Below are 22,392 nucleotides of genomic sequence, written 5' to 3' on the forward strand. Positions count from 1 at the left end.
TATGAAAAATTAAAAATAAAAATAAAAACATACTTAGGAAACGAATTTTTAATAAATAATAAAAAATAAAGAAAATTATTTTTAAAAATGTTTGATTATAATAATCCAAAAGGAAAAAGTAGTTTTTTTTTCAACTATTTAACTAATGTATAAGTTGTTGCTTGAGAATAAAATTGATTTTAGGTTTTCTTACCAATTATAGGCCCTTTTTTTGTCGTCGATTTCAATGCCTTTTTCTACTAATTCTTTTAAGGTGAGAGATTTCTAGCGTCATTATGCATTCAGAGTTCATGTATGCTAGATTGTGCTAAGCATTAACTGTTCCAATACGTCTACTAATTTTCTTATAGTGCTTCATGTTCAATACCCTTAAGACATTCAATTTGATATTTCATTAGTATTTTCATCCAGTTTCAAAAATTTTGACTAGTTTTCGTTATCATTTTTTGGCTTTTTATTTTCTATTTTCATATATATATATATATATATATATACATATATATAATTAAAAAAAATTAGGACTTTGCATTTTATTGTTAATTTTCAGTCATTTTTGAAATAGTTTTAAAAAATATATTTGATGCCTTTTAGGTATTTTGATAACCTATTACTAAAATATTTTAATATGCAAAGTTAATTAATGTAGATTAAATCATTCATTATATAATAATTTTTAATTAAAAATAAAATAAAATTACACTTGAATTTAAAATATAATTAAAATAAAATATTCCTAAAACTTTTTAAAAATAAATTAATAAATCATTTTTAATACATGTTTACTATTTTTCCAATTGTGGCATACAAATTCCGATAATACTAAAAGTAAAATTTTAAAATATAATAATTAAAATTGATAATCATAATTATTTTTTGTTTTTATTATAAAATTTTGTAATTTGTTTTCTTTTTATATTTTAAATATTTTAAATCATTTTTTTAAGTATTATTTGATTTGAGGACAAATATGGATATTTATTAAATAAAAATTTTATATTTATAAAATATTAATAAAAGTTAAAAAGTTATTATTTATTAGTTTTTAATTTTTTTTATTTCTAACTTTAATTTTCATAATTTTCACGCCCTCAGCCAAATTCCAGTTTTGAAACTATTCTCCTCTGATTCTCAATTCTCAAATTCGCTTTAGCTGACCCAGGAATACCGGCAGGCGCAGCAGCCCTCTCCACCCCGGCCTTCTCCTCTGTGACAGCGCCGAACGGCACAGGTCTCCCTTCTGAATCTCAATTCTCAAATTCGCTTTAGCTGACACAGAAATACTGGGCAGCATCCCTCTCCACCCCGGCCAACTTCTCCCCTTTGACAGCGCCAAGCAGCGCAGGTCACATTTTCTTTACTGCATCTCTTTTGCAGCTATACACGAGTAGATGTTGGTTTGGATGCTATTTATTGTTTTCTTTCCCAGTGCATCTCTACGCCCAACCAGTGTTTGACAAATTTCCCCAACGTCCTGCTGCATCTTCTCTACTATTTGAAGCCTAACAAAATACTGAAGCCTTGGTTCTTCACCCCCGTCATGTGTTTCTATGTATTCTGGCATTTATGTTGTCTTTTTGTTTTTGACTTAGTATAAACTCGTGGAGATGCTGGATGTATGCGGATGGGTGGATTTAAGGGTCGGATGAATAAATATCCTTGTTCTACGTTGCATTTTCAGCTTTCCTCACCTTTTCTTATTTTCATGTTATTTTTAAGCTTTAATTTAACAGTTAACGTGTGATGTATCGTATCTATTTTGATCCATTGAGATATCCTCTTCCTCTTCCAACAGACAGGTTGTTTTGAATTACTAACTCGTCCAAGATTTTTTGCTTTCTTTGAGTAATTTGATTCTTTCTAGCTTGGAGACTGATGGTTGTTTTGAGTTCAATAATATTCCTTATGTTTATATAGCTGCTGTTTACTGAAATTCCTGGTCATGATTTCATTTATTTGTGCTAACATGGGTACTAAATGTTTGTATAAATGTCTCAATATGATTATGCCTGTCATTTTGTGTCAGTTAAAATGCCTCGGCATTAATCATGAGCTTGGATACAATTTTTGCCCCACTCTTTCTGGGTTAAACAGAAGTGCGAACACTAACATAAAACCAAAACACAAATGCAACAAACTAGGGAAGAGGAGGAAGAGTCCAACACCCCTTTAAAAACCCAACAGTCAACCAAGGTTGTTAGAATAGGCATCCTACATAGGATCGTTGGGGGCGTCCACAGGATTGGATCATAGGATTGGATCGTGGATTGTAATATTCTACTTACAGCATAAAATAAATTATAAATTTACCTATTTGCCATTTTATGACAACTCTCAATAAAATATTTTAAGAAATTAAAACAAATTTCAGGAGCGTAGCTTGCTTGCTAGTTATCACCTAGCAGGTTTTTCCTTCAATAATTTTGACTCTTAAAAAATCTGAATGGTCTGAATTGCAAAGATCTCCACAAAGGCATACTGTTGCTAGCTTGTTTATTTAATAATTGTAATTCAAAGAAAATAAAAAAAGAATGAAGAGAAAAGAAGAAGAAATTGCTAATCTGAATTCAAATTGCTGTAAACTTCTCAGCTTCTGTGGCTTTGCCATCAGACCATAAGAAGAAAAAGAAGAACAAAGAAAGAGGGGAGGAAGAAGAAGAAATGAAGAAAAAGAAGCTTTTGTTTGAAGGAATAAGAACTTTTTGTTAGTTGAAATGAAAAGAAGAAGAAAAAGAAATCTGTTTGCTCTTTGCTTCAGGAAAAAAAATGAGGCTTTTGGTTTGTTGATGATGAGAGAAAAGAAGAGGAAGAAAGCAAAAAATCTACTAAAATGCTTAACAGCTGCATGCCTGTGACTTTAAGCTCTCAGCTTGCCTTTGCTGCTCTTGGAAGAAGGAACAGTCCCTGCCTGCTGATAGATAACTTGGAATCTGCCTATCAAGAACTCTAAGCTCTTCGAGAGCTTTTTGTTTGGAAGGACAAGAGCTTTCAAGGGATGCTCAGTAGCTCTCTTGACTTGAACGAACAAATCCTAGGAGATGCTTATTAGTTTGCCCTAATTTTGATGCATTTGGGCCAATTGAACCAAATTTTGTCTCTATTGCAAAAGTAAAGTGTCAAGGCCAATAAAATATAAATTTAGCCTTTTTATTTAAAATTCTAAACATAAAAATCCATATTCTTTTGCACGAGTAGGATGGGTGAGATCCCAAGTAGGACCATGATCCTATGATCTTATTAGGGACCTACTGGGATCCTACTTTCAATTTTACATATGATCTGGATCAATTAGGCAAGTCTGGATTGTAGGATTGTAGAATTGTTCGATGTTGATCGGGATTTTGATAACCATGCAGTCGACTGATATTACTAATTAACTGACAAAGTTTGTCAAACTAACCAATGGTTTACGGTTTCATTTCGATTCAAACTTCAAAGAGTTTCAAAACTGAGAAATTCGGTTTCGTATTGGTTTTGTCTATAACCGAACCATATAGAGCCTATTACACCCCTACCAATAGAATGATAAGACATGATTTTAGCAATTCAATTCTTGTGTTCTTTTATTTTGGTTAGGTGCATTTTTTTTATCCTTTTTTATGCTGTTTTGGTGTTATTTTTGTGTCTTTTTGATCCTTTTTTTTTTGGTGTTACTACTCTGGAGTTCTTTTCTGGGTGTTAACATTATTGTTTAGGTGCTGATATTTTGTTCGTTGATTTTGATGCTATTTTGGTGCAGTGATGTCGTTTCAGTAATTTTTTCTATTTTTCTATGCACAAATTTGCTGCTGTTGATGTCAGTTTTTGCTGCTGTAAATTGTCCTTATTTTGTTTCTATTTTGATATTTTTTTTGTGTTGTTTAGTTGCTGATTTTTATGCCTTTTTTAGCTTCTGTTTTGGTGTTTCTTTGGTGCTATCTTTTAGTCTTCTTTAACACTTGCATGAAAATTCAAGAAGGGTGCAAACTAGAAAAACCAGACCTGGATCATAATAGCAGCTTATATTTTAGAAGAGTTTTACAAATGTAGCTATGTGTCTGTAGATAAGATAATAAATAATTTTGAGACAAAGATTAGAGCTTGATTTTCAGAGAGATGGTCCCAGATTCCTTTATCCTAAATTATTAGAAGCATGCATTTGCTGTGGGAAATTCAACCTGGATCCCTGTTTTAAATTGAATTGAAGGAAAACACTTCTTTTGTCTAACTTTTCTTCTCTAAGTGCACCCTGGGTTATGCAGGGATCTTATGTTTTCCCACCTTAAAGCAAAAATTTGCTTGGTGCCACCCATTGTAATATCTTTAGGGGTATGGCTGTAAAAAAGCATTTAAATAATGGTATGGAAAATTCACTCCTGCAGTGTTGATATGCAGTGTAGTAAGTTGGTGCATCAGAGCTTGGGCATCTGAACAATATAAACAAGAATTCCAGAAAGTATGGCAGGCCTTGCATTTGAAGTTTTTCTATGTGCTAAAACTGGGCGAATTAAGGAAGCTAGGATATGTAGCAGCATGTGGCCATGTTCCCTGTAATAGGATTGCAATAATTCGGCTTTATAAAATGTGTTTTGTGAAATATCTTACTAATTACTATTTTAAAGTATTTTTATTTTTTTTAAAATTTAAATGAATATTCTAGAGTACTTTGAAACCATACTGCGTGACGATTGAGATGTGGTATGAGAGGGTTGCAAGTAGCACAATTTCTTTTCTTTTTCCATTTTTTGGAACCATTAAGCTTACTTGGTCATTTGTTCTCAAATTTTGGTTATTATGTGTAATCTTAGCTAGAAAATGCACAAAAGTACAAAATGTGCGAGAAATTCAATGTGGAGTCCCTGAAACGTATGAAAGATGTGTCTGAAAAAGAGCTCGAAGCTGAACCACCATGCGTGCTGCAAGCAGCAATCAAACATAAGGGAATTAAGTTTATACTTGGCCCAAGATCTTTAAAAAGAACTAACGGTTAACAAACCCTTCTTTTTTGAGGCATGGAGCATATGCCACTACTAAAATTAGCGCAGAGAAGAAAATAATCTCACCATGTAATCCCTGCTATTCTGGTGTTCTTTGGTGATATTTGGGAGCTGATTTTTGCGCCTTGCCTTTGTTCTGCTATTTTGGTGTTATTTTTGTGCCTTTTGGGACCTTTTTTTTTTTTTTTTGGAATTTTCTTGTCCACAAAATGACTGCTGTTGAAATTGATTTTCGCTACTGTAAATTGTCTATTTTGTTCTCTTTTTTGTTACGAATTTGGATTTTTTGTGTTGTTTAGGTGCTTTGTTGTGCCGTTTGCAACTATTTTGGGCCTGTGTTGTTGCTATTTGTTGTTTCTTTTGTCTTTTTCTCTGCACAAATTTGCTGCCATTGGTGTTCATGTTTGCTGCCTTTTCTTTTTCCCACAACAATTCTCTCTTACTATAATGTATACCTAAAAAATTAATTTACTTAAATGCTTCCTAAACATCAATTTCCTTAAAGGTACTTTCCTAAGGCAGCCTCTTAAAGGAAAGTAAGGCCTATATTTAGTTATCCTAATTGGGCAACCTTCGATTCAGTGCAAAATTATGTATAGAACTGTTTTCAGATTTACTTCCATGATTGTCCCTTTTGTTCTTTCTATCCAAACAAGAAAGAAGAAGATTCCTCTTTTTTTTCCAATTTTTTTTTTGTTGCATTAATTTTTGTTTGGACACACGCACATCCATCCACAAAACAGATTTGGATAGGACTTGATTGATTGTTAAACAACTGATGATTTGGATGTGAAATTGAATATTATAGTTTGTATAGAGACATTTTTCCTGTATTTTTGCTGGTTAAAAAATGTGGATTGTCCAAAAATAAGAGTTTCAAGTTTTCTGCAGCATCTAAAAATGTGCATCCATGTAAATAAGAGATGTGCATGCATGTAAGTTTTAGATTGTTTTATAATTCAATTGTAATAGTTACAACACTGGTCTGACATTGAAAACTCTTAAAATTTACATTTACTGGATGACATAATATACATTCCAATTTTATTTCAAAGCTCTATGAAAAATAAGATAAGAATAGTTGAGTGAGATTATAGGGAGTGAAGTAAAGAAATTTAAGGATGAACTAAAAAATGGAAAAAAAATATGTTGTCATTACAATAATTGATGGATAACATTTTTGTGTGTGCGTAGCATGAGGTACTGCTAGTTTGCGTGTGTGTATATATATGTTAGATTGATTGCATTTTTCACTTGCTATGGTTGTGAATCATGATGTAATGTGCGCATACAGGCTTGAGTGCCTTATTAGCCAGATAGAGAGTGACGGACGCAAGCATGGCTCAGTATATACCTGCCTTAAACCCACCCAAAACCCTGAATAACCAGACATCATCAATCAAACCCTCTTCCTTCTCTTTAATCCGCCACTGTAGGCCCATACAAAGATCCAAGAAAGCCCCTAGAATCTCCTGTTCCATAACATCGAGTCCACAGCAGCAACCCTCTCTCGATGCTATCACGAGCAGTCGTTGCAAAGAAGAGGTCATTGGTGCCATTCAAAACTCATTATTGAACTGTCTGTCTGAAACAAACCTCCATCTGACTGTCCCTGGTCTCAAATCTAAAACTAGAGGCAAGGTGATCTCTCTCTCTCCTTTTCTCTCTCTTTCTCCCCCCCCCCCCTCTTCTCTCCCTCTCTCATGCACACACACACACACACACACACACACACACCCAAACCATAATCAATTCAGAAATGACTATATTGTTTTGTTGCTGAGAAAGTGCAGGAAGAGAGAAGAAATTAGAATTTTGAGTTTTAGATTTGTCACTAGTTAGGACCAAAGAAAGCCTAAGTGTCCACTCACTGAGCATGGTATAACTGTTCAGAAATAGCAGAAATTTATGACTAATGTTTTAGACAATCCACCTTCTCTATAAATTTATCAGCAACCAAATAGAGTATTGTTGGTTTGTAATTTTGACTGTCAAATATGACCAGTTGGATTGACATCGCAGGTCAGAGATATTTATGATGGTGGAGACTATCTTGTTCTGGTGACAACTGATAGGCAGAGCGCATTTGATAGAATTCTTGCGTCTATTCCATTCAAAGGCCAGGTACCTTGTATGTATGTTTATTGGTTTGTCTAGTACCTGGCATGGGAAAAGAGCAATATGGTTGGAAAGCTTATTGAAGAATTCTTTGTTATGAAGTCTATAAATTGATATGTGATAGTGATTTACTGAGGTTGATTTGGTATTATAACCAAGGTTTCTTTTATGTTGCATTTGGAGCTAAATCCTACAGGTTCTTAACGAGACAAGCTTGTGGTGGTTTGATAAAACTCAACACATCAGTCCAAATGCAATTGTATCTTCTCCTGATAGGAATGTTACAATTGCTAAGAAATGTTCCGTTTTTCCCGTTGAATTTGTTGGTGAGTTGTTACGTACCTTGTTTTTTGTTGGTAGCTATTTGCATGAAGGATGATTTACATGTTATCATTTCAATATGATTCTCAAAGTAATTTGTTTTTTCATACTGTTTTTAACAAATCATATTTGCTCAAATATACTTTTGATTGTATTTTGGATTAAATGCAAATCAAACCCTTTGTCATTGCAGTTTCATTGTGCTATCTTTGATTTGGAGAAAAAAAAAACAATTCTTGGTTAGTGAGAATATCGTTTAAATGGATACATTTTTTCATTTGATATTACCATCAATGATTTAAGAAAGCATCTAATCCTACAAGTTGAGTTAGAAATGCTGTCAACTATTTTGAATAAGACAAGATGTATAATATTCATGCATTATGAATTTCTTAAAACCTATGCTCATCTTTCATGTTATGAAGTCATTAATTCTTTCATGTATGGCAATTGTGTTGTGTGCTTGCAGTCAGAGGTTTTGTAACTGGAAGTACTGATACATCACTCTGGACAGTCTACAAGGGAGGTGCCAGAAATTACTGTGGCAATGTGCTCGCAGATGGTGTGGTTTCCAATCATTATATTGCCTTTTTATTTATAAAAAAGATACATTTTTTTCTAATGATCTCTGAACATTTAATAGGCCTGGTAAAAAACCAAAAGCTCCCTGCCAATATACTTACACCTACAACTAAGGCTGTTGATCATGATGTTCCTGTGACTCCAGAAGAGGTTTAATTGTGCTTTTATTTATTTATAAATGTGCTTTACTGTCATAACTGAATTCCTTATCGACAAGACTACAATTAATTGGGCTTTATTTTTCATCCCAAGGAATTATTTGTTGATAAGCTTCCCTGTCCATTGGCAAAAAAACTAAAAAAAGAAAAAAAAAAAAAAAAATCCTTCCATCATCTAACTGATCATGATGTTGTTATTCCATGTTCACATCATGCTGTATATTTCTCCATATTTGTTTGTTCAAATGTTAAGTTATAGTTCTTGCTATAAAATTATTGCACTGTAGTCATTAATCATCTGGCTCCTCACTGCTGCAACCCTTCAGATTACCCTTTAACATGTAATAGGCTTGGTAAGAAAACCAATAGCTTCTTCTCAGTGTACTTACACATACAACTAAAGCTGCAGATCATCATGACGTTCCTGTGATTCCAGAAGATGTTGAATTGTGTTTTTTTTAGATGTGCTCTGTCATAACTGAATTCCTTGTCTACAAATTTCACACTTTAATTTTTATCTCAAAAAACTATTTGTTGATAAAGCTCGTCTGTCTGTTTGAATAAAAAGAAGCTGCAGTTGTCTAACTGATATGTTGTTACAGTGTGTTTATTATTCTATATATTTCTTCTTAGTTTTTTTTTTTGTTCTGGTAGTGTGTTATATTTTTATTTCTATAAAATTCTCACACTGTAGTCATCAATCATCTGGCTCCTCGCTGCTGCAATCCTTCAGATTACCCCAAGAGCTAAGGCTATCAATATACAGTTTGCTATTGTTGACATTTATCTCAACACAATTTTCATGTCGAAAGAGGACACAAAGCATGTACATTAATTATTTGAATTACATAAGGATAGTAGATGTACAGATGGTGTGCATACATGCTATTGCAGAATTCATGTTAACAATTCCAAAATATAGGAAGACTTAGAGAAACATAAGTGATCCTTTTCAGGTTATATGGAAAACCTTTTTCATTCCCCTTCTTCCCCTTTATTAATAGGACTAATCTATTGTTTAACTAATAATGCTGCTTTGATCTCCGTGATTGCTGACCTAGTCAGCTTATGTGATGTATTTTATTTGCAGATAATTAGGCGTGGGCTGATGACTCAAGCTGATTATGATGAAGCAAGCAGGAAAGCATTAAGCTTATTTGAATATGGGCAGGTATCTTTGCTTATAATCAGGTGTCTTTTCTTTTGTTCCTATTCTAGGTTATTGTGCTCATTCATCCATTGAAATTTAATGATGCATAAAACCTTTGCTGTCTATGTTGATCAAACATTTTAGATCCACCACCCAATGCTCTCAAAATAGCCAGCTAATTTAAAGTCATGCCTTCTAGTATTCCAAAAAAATAAATGATAAAAGGAGTCTATCATATGGGATAATAGAAAAGAAAAACTGTAAATTAAGGCCTGGCTTGGAAATGATATTGTTTCTATATCACATTTTAAAAGGCTATACATGTGAAATGTGTTTTGCAACATATTTTTTGGTTTTTGTTGTGGGAACATTCCAAGTGAAAGAATGTTTCAGATCTTTTCAAAACACAGGCCTTTTAAATCTGCAAAGGGCCTTCGATTTTAGTCCGCCCCCATCTCTCTGTGCTATATATTATACATTGGCTCAAGAAGGGAATACATCATAAACTAGGCTAAAAAATGTGTCCTTAAGTTTTCTGCGTCTTTTATTGTTTCACACCCATTATGTGCCGTTTACACAATGTAAATTTGAGTGTCCCACCATTAGAAAGGTGTAGTGTATGCTAGGACCTTTGGCCATGCACAGGAACTTTGTGTTACCATAATCGTAGTTCTTTTTTTTTTTTTTGGTTCCTTCTATATCTTTGGACATGTACAGGAACTTCATTTTAAAAACACACACTTCTACTTATTTTTTTATAACAACAAAGATTTATATTAACAAAGAACGAAATTGTACATAAGGGGGGAACAAGAAGAACTCCAAAGAACAAAATGAAACAACCATAAAATTTACAAAACGCTGCCTGCCAATCCTTAACAAGATTGGGCAGCAGCAAACCCCTGAAAAAACCTGAATGAATGGGCCCACACAGATCTACTTATATTTGTGTTAGTTTGTCCAAGTGTAGAAGGATGATAGAGGTTAACAAAAATGTTAAGATGGTATCTTTCTGTAACAAAAACATGTAATGCACCTCTTTTTTTTTTTTTTCTCGGTCCCACCTTATGAATCAAATAGAGGTGGCGCCCATTTATGTTAATGCTCAGACTGATCTCAGACATGGAAGGGCATAATTGGTGTATTGAGAAGTGACTGACATACCTACTGCCAGTGAGGAAATAAGGTCAAAACATGAAGTATTGTGTGTGAAAACTTCTCTTTTTATACCCAACTTGTTTTAGATATGTGATATAGTTTAATGCAAGTTTGAGACAAACAACTACAACCACAAAGCCATAACTACCTCTAGGTTCCTGAGTTGGATAAAAACTGATTTAGAGTTAGAATATTTAGAATATACTTGTGATGTTTGTGTGATCCATTGATTTGTGTACACTGCTCTAAAATTTCTCAAAGTAAAACAGATATTTAGCCCATCTTCCTACAGCCTTTGAATTTTCTTCCCTGTAAAATTGCTGAAAAATTAATGTTTTCTTCCATGTATTTGGTTCTGTAGTCATCAGGACCCCTAGGTGAAAGGAGTAGTACAGCAAGATTTCAAGCCCATTAAGTGATTCAAATCCCCTGAATGTCATGCATATTGCACATTTCTTATAAATTCCTGACAGGGATTTCCTTTGTTGCTCTAAAGTTACAATTGAATAAATGCCTTCACCTAGGCACTGGGTTTCTACAACTTTTGGTACTGGTGTGATGCTGATCAACTGGTTCATTTCTAGTTGCTATTTATAGTTTCCTTTTAACTACTTTTGGATTCTTAAGACTGCTACTTGATTTGGCAAGTCATGTTTCCTCTAGAATTTTATTTTTTAAAAAAAAAATGAGCCTCATTCATATTTGCCCTTATGGTGTGGGTTTTTTGGTTAAGTTTGTTTTTATGTTCGTGAATTTAACTAGCTATGTTTTTCCTTTGTGAGCGCAGCGTATAGCTTTGGAACATGGCTTGATATTGGTAGACACAAAATATGAATTTGGAAAGGGAAGTGATGGTGCAGTTCTTTTGATTGATGAGGTTAGATATCATTTTCAATGAAGCATCTGTTGCCTTTTTTCTTAGTCCTCTCTTTATCATGGGTATGTGTGCCCTCATGCACTAAAAAAGAAAGAGTTCATGGTGAGGCTTGAGTTCCTATATGTCAAATTTAGGTCCATACACCTGACTCAAGCAGATATTGGATTTCACATTCTTATGAAGAGCGCTTTCAGAATGGTCTTGAACCAGAAAATGTAGACAAGGTGTGTTGTATTTTTTTTTCTTTTTTTTGTTTTCCTGGTTATCCTGCATCTATATATGCTGAGGTGGATTTGCTGTTAATTTTAAAAAATTGATGTAGATGATAATCTCATGCAAGCATCCCATTTGTATTTTTTAAATATGGTGTGGTTTCATTGTCATGTGATGTTTTACATGATTATCTGTAGTGATATCATACCATGGTAATGTCAAGTGACTGATTTCCCAATAAAATGAAATCTTGCTAGGAGTTTTTGAGGTTATGGTTCAGAGATCACTGTAATCCATATGAAGATGAGGTAAATCACCGCAAGAAGTCTATTATTTTTACTCTCATGTTTCTGCTTATAAAAACCATAAATCAAATCTCACCCTGATGATACAATTATCTTAGGTGCTACCGGATGCTCCTCAAGAACTTGTTTGCGAATTGGCTTGGAGGTATGTCATTTCTGTCACTATATCTTTTAAGCGGACTAACTTTTTTGTTCAAATCCGTTGTAGAATAAACTGATCAATGTACATGTAGTGAGTGGTAATTGACCTCTTATGTTTATAGCAGAAGTTCTCGGGTTTTGGATGTTCCCTAGCTAAGTATCATTTTTTTTTCTTTCCATCTTCCTTTCTATAATGGCGTTCAAGTGATGGATGAATTTACTGGGAATTTCCAAAATGAATTTCACGGTGTTTGTTGTTTTGTAGATGATTTTGTCTTGTTTGATGAAACTAGAGATGCAGTAAAATCTAAATTCAAATTATGGAGAGAAGATTTAAAATTTAAAGGTTTTAATATAAGTGGAAATACGAAAAATTACATGAAATTTAATTTTAGTCATTTATTAGGAATATTGGCCTATATATTAAACTTAATGATCAAGAAATCCTTGGCAGAAGTATAATTTGATAATTTGTATCTGTTAATGTAAGCTGAAGGAGAAATTGAAAGTAGCGTCATACACTGTTGAAGCAGGTTAGGTAAAGTAGAAAAGTGCCTCAGGCGTGTTGTGATCATATGGTACCATTACATCAGAAAGAAAGTTCTATCAGATGACTATAAGACCAGCTACGTAATGTGGGTTAGAATGTTGGGCAACTAAGGGGGTTTGATAGAATTAAGCATTAAGCGGAATGCAGAGTTAACTTCTGAAATAGTGAACCAGTTCACAAACAAATATTATGTTCTAAACACTAAGCCATCCATATATGTTTGATAATTGAATTGTTTAACATCTGAACGTGTACTTTTGCCATTTTAATTCTGTTTGAATGCAAATTGCTGGCATTCTTCAAATGAAAGAAAAAATTCAGCAAAAATAAAACAGAGTTGTTTCCTCTGAACAAAAATAACAGTTCAAATTCAAGAAAAAATTCAATAAGAAAAATAAAACAGAAATTGAACACAAATTGCAGTTCAATTCAACCAAAAAAATCAGCACAAAAATAAAAGAAAGATGAACTCCAATTGCAGCTCCATCCATGGGGATGATAGTTATTGGAAGAGCAGAGCAGCAGCAGCAGCAGCAGCAGCTTCCCTTTCGCTGCTCTTCCTGGAATTTCATTATGGGCTAATTCATCAGATTGATAATTGCAGTAAGAATAATGTAATCTTGGATTGCAGTCCCAATTCGGTGCCATTACTCAAAACCCATAATGTCATTTATGACTACCCACAGTACATGTTTGCCATTAGGTAGTTTGAATCTCATGGGAGATTCTGCTGCTTAACAAAACTCCATTCAACAAGAGGAGAAAGGGAAATAGCGAACATGGAGGATCCGAGCTGGGATGGTGCAATGTTTGGAGACAAGACCAGTGTGTAGGAGCAGAATGCCGAGTCATTCTGGAGCAGAGGCCAAGACTGAATCCTTTTGACTTCCAGTCACCCATGGTTGCTAGTGATTTGGGTCCATGGATGTGGTCATTGCAGAGCTGCTGCTTGCTGGGAGAGGGGAGGGAGAGTGGGACAAGCGTATTCTCTCTTGGAATGGCGTTCAGCAACAATTTTGCTACTGACCGAATAAGATCAGTTCAAAGGACATTCAAATAAGTAAAGAAACACAGCATGGGTCTCTTAATTTAGGGTCCCTCAAGTGAACCATCTCTGTTTAGGGTCATTACGTGCAAACAAATACCTTAAAGCAAAATATACAATGGTAAAAGTTGCTAAAATGTGAATGCTAAGGTGAATGACTGGTAGTTTTGGAAAATATAAATTGAACATATTCATGGTAAGCTATGTGTACACTTGTAGAAGGTAAGGGAAGGTCAGCTAAAATGGTTTGGGCATTTGTAGCATAGCCAGTGAGGAGTGAGTTAGTTAAAGTTAGTGATAGAATGGGGGAATGTCAGAATTAGGATTCAATGTAAATTTTGAATTTTTTTGGTTTAGATTACAGATTACTTAAGAAAAAATTTATAGGAATTCATTATCCAACTTTGTTATGAATCTATTCAAGAAATTGGTTGAATGGGGTGTTTTTCTTTTGCATTTGACAAATTTGATCTTTGTCACATTTAAATCATTAGGAAGTTTGTGCAACACTTTTGGATAGTTGACTTTGTAAAAATAAATAAGAAAAAATAAAGAAAAAAAAAAAAACAGTAGTGCACTGCTAAAACGAAAACATTTTATCAAATAGTTTGTGCTAAAGCACATTGAAACAAATTTCTTTCTTTCTTCTCCTAGGCACATTGGTTGGGGGTTGACTCAAATAAGGAAGTAGACAATTTAGCATGTTCAATTGTCAAGTTATGATTCATTCAAAGGGGTTATCCACTTGAAGTATTTTACAAGTGGGAGGTTTCATGTGAAGGGCAAGGGGGCACGAAGCGTTTGGGGGGGGGGGGGGGGGATGAAAGGGGGCTTTATCCCCATGTGGTGGGGTACAGTATGTTTGTGGCATAGTGTAATGTAATTGAATGAGATTATTTTGGAGTTTTTATATGGGACTATATATGCATATTGTAGCTGAGGGTTAAAACACTAAGGTAGCTTTCGTTTGATGATATGGTGGAAATTGTGCTCCCCTCCATGGATGTAGGCACATTATCGAACCACATAAACTCATTATTCTTCTTCTCTCTCTTTTTTTTTTTTTCTTTTTTTTTTTGTTTTTTTCTTTTTGGTCCGCCCCTTTCCCGGACCCCGCATACGCGGGAGCTTTGTGCACTGGGCTGCCCCTTTGCTCCCCTTTCATATTTGTTGTGTTTGTGTGCATAATCGTAGGGCGTGATTTCACAACACTTGGTAGTAAAGTACTAGGTTCATGCTAGGTGGTTTTTTAGGGTTTGCATCTTGATTGTAGCAAGGATGAGTGGGATGAAGACCAGATTCAAAAAGTTCGATTGTAAAGGGAACTTCAACATGCAGTAGATGCGGGTTACTGATCTGTTGGTTCAACAGAATATTTGCAGGGCTTTAACAGGAGAGAAACCAGAGAAGATGGATGAAGATGATTAGATGGAACTAGAATAGATCACCCTCAATACTATTCGATCTTGTGTGGTAGATTTTGTCATATTCGATGTAATGGGGGAGAAAACTCTCAAGGGTTTATGGAAGAAATTGGAGAGTCTGTATATGCCGAAGAACAATACTAACAAATTGCTCTTGAAGAAGCCATTATTGTTTTTTCGTATGCTTGAGGGTAGGGATCTGAATTAGCATATTAATTGTTCAATCAAATTCTCAATGATTTGGTCAAAGTGAATGTGAGGATTGAAGACGAAGATAAAGCGCTAATGTTGTTATCTTCTCTTTTTTCTTTTATTTGAACTCTTGGTTACAACACTACTTTACGGAAAGTGCATTCTAAGCTATGAAGAGGTTTATGGGGTTCTGAAGTCAAATGAGGCTAGAAGGAGACTTAACAAAGAGGACCATGAATTAAAGGGCTTGGTTGCTAAGTCTGAGCATAGGAGAGGGAGATCCAAGGAGAAGAATAAGCAGAGGGACAGATCGAAGTTTAGATCAAGGACTAAGAATGTTGAGTGCTTCAAGGGCATATAAAAGGGGCACTACAAGTGGGATTTTCCTCTTTGGAAGAAAAAGAAAGACAAGAAAGACCGATCATCAAGCTCTGCAAATGTGGGGGAAGAAAGTTCAAGCAATGATAAGCTCTTGCAGGTTGCTTCAGGTAACAATTCTTTTCAGGATACTTGGACTATGGATTCTAGTTGCTCCTTTCATTATTGTCCATATAGAGAGTGATTTTATACTTACAGGGAATGTGATGGTGGGTCAGTTGTTCTTTGGAATGATCATCCTTGTCCAATTATTGGCGTTGATACTATGAAAGTTAGAATGACATTATTAGAACATTACAAAATTTTAGACCTGCTCTAAAATTGAAGAAGAACTTGATTTCCCCAAGTTACTTATAAAAGTCTTTTTATGGTCTTTCAACAACTCTTGGAAGTGGAATCCTAAAGGTGTTAGAGCGTTCTATGGTTGTCATGAAAGGTAAACAAGTTGATAACAATTTGTATCAACTAATAGGCAGTACAGTTGTGGTTTGTGCAACAGTCGTGTCATTGGATAGTGATACAGTTGACACTATGCTCTAGCATATGCGTCTGGGACATATGAGTGGGTAGGGTATTATGGAACTCTATAAGAGAAAATTGCTGAAAGAATTGAAGGAGTGCAGAGTTGATTTTTGTAGGCATTGTGTTTTGGGTAAATAATGTAGAGTGAAATTAAAACTATCTTCCTTTTAGATTATTTTTGCAGTTATGTTTGGGGGGCCTGCAAGGTACCAGTTAGGAATGGAGCTCAGTATTTTATTAGCTTCATCAATGATTACTCTAGAAAGATTTGAATTTACTTCATGAAGGAAAAGTCAGAGGTATTTTACAAATTCAAGTAGTGGAAGGCAGAGGTTAAGAAACAAATGGAAAGTCAGTGAAGTGTCTCAAGTTAGATAACGAGCTGGAGCACAAGTTTAATGAGGTTCTAAACTTCTGCAGGTCTTGGGGAATTGTCAGGCATTTTATAGTTCGTCGGATTCCCTAACAAAATAGGGTGGCTAAAAGGATGAATAGGACCCTACTTGAGAAAGTTAGGAAAATGAGACTACATGTAGAGTTGCCTAAGACTTTTTGGGTGGACGCAGTCAACACAACTTATTATATTATTAACAGGTCAGCTTCTACAAAGCTGGATGGTAAAGTGGCTGAGGAAGTTTGGATAGGTTAAAAGGTTGACTACTCCACATTGAGGATTTTCGATTGTCTAACATATGCACACATTTCTAGTGAGCTTTGATCCAAACTAGATCCTAAATCCAAGAGGTGCATTTTAATTGGCTATGAAAAGGGGAAATGAGGGGTTAAAAGGTCAAGTTATGGAATCTAGAGGATAAGAATGTATTTATGGGTGGAGATGTGGTGTTCGATGAGGCATCTTTGCTAAGGTATGAAGAAAGATGATATTTCAGAAAGAGAAGGTAAACGATTCAAGGTCGGACTAGTGGCAAAAGGGTAATCTTAGAGAGAAGGGATAGGGTATGATTAGGTATTTTCTCTGATTATTCGACATATCTCCATTCCGGTTTTATTGGCCGTGGTAACTTAGTTTGATTTGGAGTTAAAGCAGTTAGATGCTAAAACAAGATTTTTTTCGTGGAGACTTAGGAGCAAATTTATATGGAGCAATCAAAAGGTTTCAAGGAACATGGGAAGGAGAATTATGTTTGTTGATTGAGGAATTCACTGTATGCTCAGAAACAATCACTAAGGTAGTGGTGCAAGTGATTTTATTCATACATGATGAGTTTCGGATATATCCGCTGTAAGTATGATTGTTGTATTTATTTTAGAAGTCTATTTGATGGGTCATGTATCTTTCTACTATTATATGTTGATGATATGTTAATTGTTGCAAAGAATATCCATAATGTCAATGGTTTAAAATCCTTATTAAGCTAGGAATTTGAGATGAAGGATTTTGGTGCTGCAAAGAAGATCCTTGAGATGGAAATACGAAGAGATAGAAAAGATAAAAACTTTTGGGTCTTTTAAAAGAGTTGCATAGGGAAAGTATTGGAGAGATTTAGTATGAGCAATGCTAAGCTAGTGTCTACCCCAATGGTAAATCATCAAGCTATCTTCAACACAATGTCCATAATATAGGAGGATATGGAGGAGATGCCAAGGGTACCATATGCAAATGCAATGGGTCATTTGATGTGTGCCATGGTTTGTACTGATCCAAATCTTGTACATGTAGTTAGTATGGTGAGTAAGTTTATGACAAATCTAGGCAAGGAGCATTGGAGTGCTTTGAAGTGATTCCTCAGGTACTTGAAAGGAACTGCAAATTTTGGCATTGAATTTGGTACAAGATAGGATTAAGCTTTAATACATGGATTTGTTGATATAGATTATGTAGGGAATTTATATAATAGGAGGCCTACCATAGGTTATGCATACACTATGGTAGGGGGACCTATATGTTTGAAATTCATATTACAATCAGTTTTTGCATTATCTACAACTAATGTAGAGTACATGATAGTGATAGAGACTGCAAAGGAGGCTATGTGGTTGAAGGGATTGGTAACTAAACTTGGCATAGAGCAGTAGACTAGTATTTGCGTTATGACAATCAAAGTGCTATTTACTTAGCAATGAATCAAGTCTATTATGCTTGAACAAAGCACATTATAGTTAGATATCACAAGATACGAAAGTTGACTGGTACTAATGAGATTCAGTTGGTTAAAATAACTACACAAGAAAATGCAACTGACATGTCGACCAAGGTTGTTACTAAAGAGTTCTTGCATTGGTTGAATAGCATATTGTTAGTTGTTGAATCAATGATGTGCAACATTAGGCAGAGATATAGATCTAAAAGCTCCTAGGATGTGAATATTTGTCAAAGTGGTGATTGTTGAGTTATGGCTCATATTCAGAGGAGTTATCCACTTGAAATCTGTATAGGACTCCTGCAGCCTTTGTGCAATATCTCCAAGCCATGGGGGGCATGCGTTTTTTTGGGGGGGGGGGGGGGGGGGTTGCGGGCCGGTGAAGCCCTCTGCGATATGGTACTATATGTTTGAGCTAAGGTGCAGTGTAATTGTATTATCATATGAGGATATTTTGAGATTTTTATATGACGCTATATATACATATTAGCTCAGGATTGAATCACTAATATAGTTTTCATTTGATGATATAGTAGAAATTGTGCAAAGGCTCCGTATATGCACATTGCCAAACCACACAAATTTGTTGTTCCTTTTCTCTCTTTTGATTTTATTTTTTTTTCATATTTGTTGTGTATGTGTGTATAAACTTGGGCCGTGTTTTCACAACATCAACCATATTATCTATGATAAATCTATAAAACACCCTCATTTCCTATATGGCAACTTTCTTTAGCTGTCAATCAAATATGAAATGTGAAGTGGCTTCGTAATGAAAAACAATGTGATGCCTTTGAACAACAAATTGAGGACAACAGCAGGAGCGGAGGTGTTCTTGTGCTCGGAATTTAAAATATTTGGAGCATACACATCATGACTGGATACTGGATAGTATTAAAACTATTCCCCCCCCCCCCCCAAATGTGTTATTCTTTTTTTGAGGTATGATTATGAATGATAATCTGATGTTAGGTTTCCTCTTCTTCTTTTTTTTCCCCTTTTTTTTTAGTGTTTTTTCTTGTTAATTGTGAGGGATAACCCATGGTTTTAAATCGCGGTAGAGGGTAGCGTAATGTAACGGGAAGCGGGAGTAGCGGATGTTACATAACGGGAAGTGGGTGTAACAACCACGAATTATTTTGAAGCACGCACAACCTTGTGCATATTAGCATACTTGCATGTTTTAAGCTTTTAGCTCTTCTTTGAAAGAGTTTTAGTGTATTTTGAATCATTTAGTTCAAGTAACTAAGTTATTTGGTAAGGGCAACAAGTTTACATTTGTTGTAAACTATCACTGATAATAATTACATTTGTGTGTGTATTTATACTTCTCATTGTTCTTATCTGTGATAAATTCTTATGTGTGCTAAATTAAATAATAAAACAAAATACATTATACACTCCATTAATCTATTAGACACATAAGACATGCGAATAATACAAATATAAAATAACTAGAAAAGAAAGAAGGTTCAAGTTGAAAAAATATATAACATGAATATCACATTACTAATATTATCAAAATAAAATATTTTCCTATCAAGTTAGTATTTTTAAATTGTTAATTAATGCATCTCTTATGAGTATTTAAAGAAATAGTAAATTTTGTATCATTGTCATTCTTATTATAATCTTTTCCCCCGCTCACTGCATGGTATATGGTTTATGAAAGTGAGGGAAAAAGTGAGAAGAAAAAGTAAAAAATAAAATATTTTTTTTGGTGTAACAGTCCTGTAGTGGTTACGTAACGGCCGTAGCGGCCTTTACGTAACAGTCGCGGTCCGTAATGGCCGCTACAGCCGTTATTTTTCTTCCCACCGATTTTGCGGCGTGTAACAATATTGGTAACCGAAAAAATCATTACGCAACAGTCACGGCCATTATTTAAAACCACGGGATAACCTGAGGGTAGTTCCTTTCTGTCTTCATTTTCTTTCTTATTTTTAGAGATTCAAAATCAAAAAACTAGATGATATTTTGTTCATGTTTTTAATTTTTCAAATATTTAAACTTTATTGTGGACCTCTGCAGCTAGAAGTTAACATCTTATTTTTGGATTGGGATCAACACTTGAGACTGTAAATTCACAAAAATAAGTGTGGCATTGAACCACAATCATGGTCTCACATTGTTATTCTGGCGTGGAGCGTTTGTTTTTTTTCGTGGCAAGAATGAAAACCCCCAACCCATCCTTAGGTTGTGTGTGAAAACTTTTCCGTATTCCATCTGTTTTCTGTCCCATAATTGGTATGACATTCAAGCAGTGCGATAATAAAATATTGTGCTCGTCTGCACCAACACATCATTTTTATTGGTAAGTTTGTTATAGAATCAAATTGATTTTAATCTTGTTTCAGTACAGTAGTCCATTTGTCCGTGGATGAATTGTTGTTCTGTTAATGCTTATTTCAATTAATTCTAAAATGTTTTCTTGGAGATTTTCTATGTTCCTTGCAGTCAAATTTAATATGTGCTCATCCATTCATATTAGCTGAGTTTGGTGCTTTTCTCTGCCTGCAGATACATTTTCTTGTTCGAGACTATAACAAATTCGAAATTTGAAATGCCTGTGATGGAGGTAAAATTTAGCCTAGTAGCGGCTGCCATATTGTTCTTAGGACTGAATCTGACATGGTTGTGTTGTCTTTGTGCAGGAACCGATACATGATCGCATCTCTCGCAATGTGTCGTTGGCACTGTCATCTTTGCAGTAGCAACAGTCCCAAATCATTGTCCCCATCTGTTTGGCTACTTCAGGTTTGAGAAATATATCATAGGGATCTGGCTCCAGTTGGTGCTAGCACCGGTACTTATGGACCTGCGAGTAAGGATCAAATGTTTTCAAAGTTCAGCAGCTTTCAGGTCGAACAAGAAGTTGGGTATATCCGTTCCAGATTGTTGTGGAACTCATCCATAATGTTGGTTAGAGCTGGCCAGACTTGCTTTCTATGTTTATTTACATTTGGCAGACCCAACCCTTACTTTATTTATGTATTTATTTGGTAATTCCAAAATGAGTTGGAATAAATTTGAGAAAGGTCTGTTTAGTTTTGGAAAATAGTTTTTATTTTTCATTTTAATTTTTTAAAAAATTAGGAAAATGTTAGCTATTTTTTTTTTTTTTTCAATATTTGTATGAAATAAAGGAACAACAATAAACAGTTTTAACAATATTTGCTTGTGACAATAGTTTTATTTATTATTTTTAAATTTTTAAATAATTATAAAGTATCACTTTATTTTTTTAATTTATATAAAAACTTTGAAAAACATCTTTTTGTTATTATTTTTTTATTTATATTTTTAACTCGTATTTTGTATATGGGAACATGAAATTTGTATATAATTTTTTCTAAATAATACACAAATCCAAGTTCAAGTCCTAATATTCATGATTCAAAATATTATCTTATATGAGATTTGGAAAATTGAAAAATAAGTTGCTTTTTTTTTGTGATTATTTTAATTTTTTTAATAATTATAAAAAAAAATATTTTTCACATTTAAACAAACTTTTTATTTTCTATACTCTTAATACAAATTTTTAAAAATTTAAAATTAAGTTTACGATTTTATAATTCTCTAGAAAACTAAAAATGGAAAACAAAAAATGTTTTTCACTATTAAACGAGTCTCTTCTTCTTCACTGCTTGCTTGGTTGTTTATCTTACCTACCTATCATAAAATACTTGAAAGACTATTGTTCTTGCTCTTTATTTTTTGGGGTTGCATGTTTGTTTCATGAATTAGGTAAACTCTTACCATCGATGGGGTTCTTCATATGACACGAGAGTTTTGTTACAAACAAGTTACATGGATACTCTAGAGAGGCCCAAAAAGGAGAATCAAGTCGTGCGGATTGTTTTAGTTGCAAGCGAAGGTGTTTTTGATGGGTATAGGCAAGGGTGCGCGCGTGCACACATGCACAGAGTTTAATTGCTTTAGTGTAAAAAAAGTAAGGTCATTGTTCATGTCAAATCTTAATTAACAAAAGAAAAATGATAAAATTGAATCAATCATGCCACTATGCATAGTTAGGGTGAGAATAAAATTAAGAAAACACAGGTAGTTACACGCGAAAGCTTTGAGTAACTTAAGAAAAGACTAAGCGAATCTTGACTCGGACATACCAAACTAAAACTCTCAACAATATTTTAAGATTAGGATTAGTAGATGTTGTCAT

The 22,392-nt window shown here is 34.2% G+C and overlaps 1 protein-coding gene across 2 annotated transcripts; it reads left to right on the forward strand.

Annotated features, from left to right (window-relative positions):
• The first annotated feature begins 1,062 nt into the window (after nucleotides 1-1,062).
• LOC131162351 (phosphoribosylaminoimidazole-succinocarboxamide synthase, chloroplastic) lies at nucleotides 1,063-21,380 on the forward strand. 2 transcript variants are annotated; one of them, XM_058118726.1, is made up of 13 exons: nucleotides 1,063-1,342; nucleotides 6,268-6,614; nucleotides 6,996-7,097; nucleotides 7,288-7,417; nucleotides 7,882-7,974; nucleotides 8,056-8,144; nucleotides 9,243-9,323; nucleotides 11,248-11,337; nucleotides 11,472-11,561; nucleotides 11,808-11,858; nucleotides 11,954-12,000; nucleotides 20,730-20,787; nucleotides 20,864-21,380. In XM_058118726.1, exons 2-13 carry the CDS (start codon nucleotides 6,312-6,314, stop codon nucleotides 20,921-20,923), a joined length of 1,194 nt encoding a protein of 397 aa, XP_057974709.1. In that variant the 5' UTR covers nucleotides 1,063-1,342; nucleotides 6,268-6,311; the 3' UTR covers nucleotides 20,924-21,380. The 2 variants fall into 2 exon arrangements, with proteins under 2 accessions (XP_057974709.1, XP_057974708.1); XM_058118725.1 differs by having other exon boundaries at nucleotides 1,096-1,228.
• Nucleotides 21,381-22,392: the final 1,012 nt, after the last annotated feature.

This window comes from Malania oleifera, chromosome 8, assembly GCF_029873635.1.
Source record: "Malania oleifera isolate guangnan ecotype guangnan chromosome 8, ASM2987363v1, whole genome shotgun sequence".
In the NCBI taxonomy this organism is placed as follows: Eukaryota; Viridiplantae; Streptophyta; class Magnoliopsida; order Santalales; family Ximeniaceae; genus Malania; species Malania oleifera.